Genomic DNA, 6,523 nt, shown 5'->3' on the forward strand with positions numbered 1-6,523 from the left:
TTCATACTAAGACAATTTTTCAATGGTACATGGAGTATTTTCGCAATCTAGGAGTGATTTCTTTTTTCTCCCATATTTGTTTTGTGCAAGTTTGGCCTCTTTTACCTCTTGAAAATAGAAAGAGTGATCCCCAATTTGAGGGGAAAAGTTTAAGAATAAGTACAAGAAAGAGGTATGTGGTGGTATTTGTTGTAACTGATAATGAAGAATTCCATGAGTTATGCTAAGTTTTTTTTATGTGACCAGTAATCCAAGGAAAGGGGAGAATAGAAAATGAAGAATTTTGCAACTCAAAGTATTGATGATAAAGAAATATTTTTTCTTTGCAAGCAGAAGTTGGCAACTCCAGCCTGAGGAGTTTTGAAGAGCATATATGGAAGTCTTACATGACTCTTATGGTAAAATGTCTTATAGAGGGAGTCTTGAAGTAGTCTCATGGGAGGAAGTTTTGTATAAGTGTTTTAGTTCAAAGGTGTTTAGTTCTTTCGATTTTCTTTAATTGTTATTATTTAATTTAATTTTAATTAGTAGTTCTATTTTGGTTGTAGTTGGGACACGATTATTTAACTTTGATCCTATGTATTTTCTCTATTATAAATACAAATTCAAAGTACTCAATATACATAGTCAATAAATTGTTTTCTTCACCTAAAATTGTAACAATCTAAAGAACCTTTAAATTGATTATGATTTTACAAGGTAATTGATACCTCTCAAGGTGTAGTTGTAATTTTTAGAATAATTTTTTTTAAATTCAATTAAAAACACCCACATGTGTAAGGGTAGTATGACTAGTAAATAAGGAGAACTTTTATAGAGACTACATAAAATTATAATTTTACAAGCTAGTGTATGTCCTTTTATATCTTTTTTCTTTCGAAACATCTAGCCCTAAGGGCATTATAGTCGTTGTAAACATCTTCCCACAACTCTAAATATAGTTTTAAGATATAAAATATAGCATTTCAAGCCTCTTCCTCTTGGCTCAAATTCATCCTTACACCCTTCTGTCATTTCCTACTTTTTATCTTCTTTGGTTTCTTCTCTCTTCTCTTCTAAGAGCTAGAGTTTCTCTCTTCTCCCTTGAGATCTCTCGTATTTATGTGTTGGTCATAAAAATCAACATAAAATAACCAAACAAGACAATATAAAGAGTGAGACTAGTGAGAAGAGACAAGGATATAGAAAGGTAACTTGCGATAGTAGAAGAAATTTTCTTTTAAAAGGAAAAGGAGAATTACTGTCAAAGATGGGAAATTTATGAAAAATTAACTTAATTAGAAAAAATTCTAATCTTGAGCAAAATCTTGGAAGAAGTTTATTTTATAAATATAAAAAAAATCCTTTTTCTTGCCCCAATTATGTATTTAGCCTAAAAGGAAGAAAACAAATTAGAAAATGACAATAGAACCCTGAAAGAGTGCTATACAGTCTAGAAAAAATGGAGGGATAAAGAACTCTTTTTAAAAAGACCACATTTAGAGCATTTCCTACCGCTGATGTAAATTTCAAGCAATTAGATGAGGCTCGAGCAGCAGTAATTGACAAGTTAAAACTTACTCTCTACCATCTTAGAATATTCATATTTTGTATGATGTAATTCTAAGAGACATAACACAATAAAAGGAAAAACAGAAATTAGTAATCCACATTGAGCAAAGTTAAGAGAAGGTGCAGAGGAAGGATATAGAAAGATAATGGGCAGGATTTTCAATTACTCGGTTTGACCCTTCACTAGGTTTTATTAACATGTCTCAAGACCCTCTTTGGTGTCTCCATCATCTAATTATCACTTAGAACTACATTCAACAGGAGCCAACCAGTAGGGGAACACCCATGTGCATGGGACCTGTCAATAACACCTTGTTGTTGATGATTAAGCGATATAAGAACTTATCCAGAAATGCAAAATTACAACTGCTTATTGAATTCTTCATATTGTCAAACAGCCCAGTTAAAGAGATGGGTAGTTCTGTTATTATGATCCCTCTCAATATAAGTGTAAGAAACCAACCTTTTCCTATGTACTAAAAGGTTTATGATGTTATATTTGATTAAGATTGTACATATTTTATAGTGTTTTGTATTACTTTATAGGAGTTTTATTAAGTTTATAGTGGTTTGTCTTCAAACTTCAACATACCAGTTTACTATTCCTTGCACTTAATAAGATAATAAATGGGTAAAGGAACGATTAATATCTAATAAAAATGAAATGGATAATAAAATAGACCAACCACATTACCAGTCCACCGACGAGTGAAGAGAAGTACCTCCAATGTGAGGTGCACACAGAGATGACTTTCCTTCTCCATCACTTTGTCGTGGTGAGGGGGTGCTCCCCTCTTTCAATTCCACTGGAAGAGAGATGAGGGGGAGCTTCCCCTACCCTTTTTTCTCTGGTTGAACTTCTTCAGCAGGGTGAAGGCGTAGAAGCACTCCTCCTTGGGAGGGACCTTTTGGCGTCGACAGAAAAAGGAGGCACCACTCAGGGAAGGGGATTGAGACTCCCTCCCCTTTTTCTTCTTTCTCAGGCGGGAACTCCTGTCTAGGACTAATCCCATTGTCCACATTTAATTCTTATGAAGCAAATATGCAGATCACTTGATTGATTTGTTCACAATTTTGATCAGTAAAAAGCCAAGGATTAATTTGCATCTGCATATGTGAAGTGTCCTTCAATCAAAGGTGACTCATTAGATAAAATAGGACTGTTAGAGAACAGTTCTTGCGATTTAAGGTAACGATATTGTGCGTGCTGCCCACCCCAGAAGAATGCAGCAACGACACGTCAGTTGTAAGTTGCAGCTGCAGGTCAATTAATCTTCTCCAATGCATGAAGCACATCATAACACTGCAGAGATAACCATGAAGTTGATAATCAAATGCACAGAAGACATCTACTCAGGCAATCTCTCAATCAACTCGTAGAAAGAGTAAATTGAGAAGCTGAAACATCAAAATGAACTGCACAAATAATTTTTAGTTATATGATATTAAACATGGATAGAAGTTCTCAATACATGCAAGTGTCTAACAACAGTTCATTTGTTAGCTTTTTCTGTCACTGGTTAAACACCTGGATCACTGACTTCAACCTTCAGACACAACAAAATCAGTCATTTGCAAACATCAGTCTTTAAAAAATTGAATTATTACTAAGGAATAAAAGTCCATACAGATAATCTGAAACAGTACCCTACTTCAGGGAGAGTAAAGCCCTTGATTAGAGATTTGATTCAATGAATGAGAAAACTTAAGCATGTGGATACTGTGGAATTTGAAGAACAAGTGATTCAAGGAGAGAGAAATAGAAACGAACAAGTAGAGGAGGCATAAGGAGTTGCAATAGAGAAAGTCCTTTGTTGGTTAAGGGGCGAGCTCGACCCTTTACCCTGTCTTATATCACCTAAGTGAAGTATCACATCAGACGAATAAAATACCCCTCTCCCTAATTATACAGTACATAGTGCTGAAACACATAAACGAGGCCAAAATACAATGTTAACTTAAAAGACTGACAAACAAAGGGAGAGGGGACCAGGCTACCACAACCATACAATAAAAAGACAAAGTTTCCCTTTCAACACAATCTAACAGATATCAACACTTCTAGAACCAAACAAGCAAAAGATATCCATTTTGAACACCAGAAAAGAGATAATGGTGAACAATTCAAATCAAACAATAAGTGATCTAAGTAGTTGTTCTAGTTTGTAACCTTCTCGTCCATTGTAAACTTTCTTACTTCACTTCTAGGTTGAAAAATATACTGACAGCTTGTAGAAAAAACAGAGACAGGTAAAACATAAAAGCGTAAAAATCATACAGACCTTTATAGCCCACAGTGAGCTTTCAATACAAATATCTGTTTGATAATACCCAATAAAGACAAACACTACCTTATACTTATATAATGCTGAATATACAAGGACTACGACATGTTAGAGCTTTTTGAAGATGCTCATCAAGTACACATAAAAGAAGCCAAGAGGAAGTGAAGTCTATAAAAGTTTGTTAATGAGATAGATATACCTTACTGGACAAGCATAAAATTGTTATTTCTGGCAGGACTCCTTACTGTATCAAGTCTACAGAGACTTACATTTAAACTTCTGATGCTGGGTCGACCCAGCTTGTTAAGCAACAGTCCCGTTAAGCATATGAATGTCTACACCATTAATTTATATGAATGAGTATTTATCAGCCTAATCAGGTCTAAGTTACTAGTAGAAACAGAAATAATTTACATAAATATATCCAAAGATTTTCCTTCTTGTGATATCAATACAGAAGTGAAGGCCCTGGATATGCGTGACCAAGTTCAGAAATGATCAAGCCTTGAACCAAAAAATGATGTACGAAAAGCTTAAGCAGGTCAAGAGTTCTATAAGGATTTGGCATCACCAAAAGACACTACATAGACAGAGATGCACTTTTCTTTCTACAACCACTATCAGTTTAAATCTATTGACATGGTTGATTTAGAATAAAAGATTGGCAGAAAAAAATATGACTTCAGACCAGACACGTACACAATCATCTGAAAGTTGCACCGGCGAGAATATCTAAAAACATCATCAGAGGAAAGGCTACAGAAATTTCCCAAGGGCTACAATGAAGAGAAGGAAAAAAAAAGAAAAGAAAAAAGAAAAACAAGGCGTCATGGAATTTAGTAAAGAAGTAAAATGAAACAGAGAAATAAGCCTCGAGACTCACCCAGGAAACGGGTCACCCGATGTGGAAAGGACCAATTTCACCGGTCCGTATGGAGCGGGCAATTTCATCAGCGACTATTAGACATGAAGAAACCCAGCCATTCATGATAATCCATACCACTTTCATGACGTAGAAAGCATAGCTCCACGGCAATACCATCCTCAAAACTTGGTGCAGTAACTGAAAAACAGGATCAGAAGGCGGAAATAAAGTATCACGATTAGTGAATTACGCTAATCAAAATCGTCCAATATAAGATGCTGATTTAGCAGGCGTGTCTCATTTCTAGACGCAAAACAAATCAAGGAGAAATTAAGCAGTTAAAGAAGGTCGGGCGAACAGGATAAATTAGTGAAGGTGAAAGGGGAGAAACCGGAGAGGTGGAGAAGCAAGTAACTGGAACAGTGTAAAATAGATACAGAACTGGTACCAGTGGTTGTCGATCTGGATAAAAACGGAAGAACCAGAAGTAGAGAAAATCCAACAGTCAACGAGCGACAAGAAAGTGCATAAGAAACTGGATTAAATACAAAAATAAATTGTAACGTCGATTTAGATACCCTTTACTAGCAATCAAATCACAAAATTCACACAAATAAAGAAAAAATCCATCTCGAAAACAGAATGAAATTCCGGCAAGAGAATGTATTCATATTCATGAGAGCTTTCAGATTTCAATCGAATCAAAAGGGCAGAGAAGTCCAAGTGGGAGACGAGTTCCTTACCGGATATAGAACAAAAAATCCATCAAATGAAATTCTCAGACAGAAAAGAAAAACAGATGATCTTGGATTTATTTTCAGCTAAGTCGACGCTCCGAAATGATTGACATCCATTGTGGGCGATTGGTGACGCTACGCATCTTTGTTGGCTTAGCCGAGAAAAATAATTAGCAACTTGCGAGAAGCCGTACGGCAGCGCCGACGTCGGCCGCCCAGCGTTTTGCCATCAAACTACGTCGCGATAGTATACTGTATGATGCGTATAAAGTCTTTTCAATCAAAAGTAGTTCGTCCGAATCTGCTCAACTTGGAGCAGTCATGGCTGCTCTGTCAAATCAGTGGCCGAGTGCGAAAGAAATAACTCTAATCCATTCACACGTCATGATTATTAACCAGGAGCATCGGTAAATCCTACCTTGTTAAATTCGTTGACCTAGAACAAGTCTCGGGCAATTTATCATACACCAATACAGAGTAACATTTATCGAAACCCATTCCATTTAATAAGTGATAAATAGGTAAATGAACAGAGCTACTTGATCTTCGTCTACCCTCTTACCCTCTTATTCTTATAGATGATAGATTTAATTTAAGAAAAATAATTATAACTGTCTTATGTTACAAGAGAATATGCAGCGGTTGGGTATGAGAGGCATAAGAGGTTGGTCTGGATTTGTTAAGGGGTTGGGTTTAGCTCGACCGCCTATACTCAGGATGGCACGACCATCTTCGTCTCAGTCGACTACACGTATAGAGGAGTTGTGGGAAAATAAAGAGGTGTTGTTCCAAACCCAAGAGCAGTTGAATACTCTACACAATGAGTACGAAAATAAAATAACAAACATAGAGAAGAAGATTGCATTGGTTCTTTCAACAGATCCAGACTCAAAGCCAACCACCTTCATATCCTCCCACATACGGTGTATACTTTTTTACTATTTTATTATAATTTTTATATTTTTATAATTTATTAAAATTTTTATGTAATTTATAAATATTTTGGGATTTTATTTTATACATATTTTTTGTTATGTTTTTATATTTTTTATTTAATTAATTATTTATATTTTTAATTCATTTTT

At 35.4% G+C, this 6,523-nt stretch overlaps 1 protein-coding gene across 1 annotated transcript; it reads right to left on the reverse strand.

Annotated features, from left to right (window-relative positions):
- Positions 1–2,202: 2,202 nt before the first annotated feature.
- LOC137956821 (uncharacterized) lies at positions 2,203–5,704 on the reverse strand. Its single transcript, XM_068804457.1, has 3 exons — positions 5,445–5,704; positions 4,720–4,899; positions 2,203–2,854 (listed from the first exon to the last, which is right to left on the reverse strand). Exon 2 carries the CDS (start codon positions 4,876–4,878, stop codon positions 4,732–4,734), a length of 147 nt encoding a protein of 48 aa, XP_068660558.1. The 5' UTR covers positions 4,879–4,899; positions 5,445–5,704; the 3' UTR covers positions 2,203–2,854; positions 4,720–4,731.
- Positions 5,705–6,523: the final 819 nt, after the last annotated feature.

This window comes from Aristolochia californica, unplaced genomic scaffold, assembly GCF_029961685.1.
Source record: "Aristolochia californica isolate CCGP_79_NKW_82.1479 unplaced genomic scaffold, dmAriCali1.0.hap1 SCAF_2, whole genome shotgun sequence".
Lineage (NCBI taxonomy): Eukaryota > Viridiplantae > Streptophyta > Magnoliopsida > Piperales > Aristolochiaceae > Aristolochia > Aristolochia californica.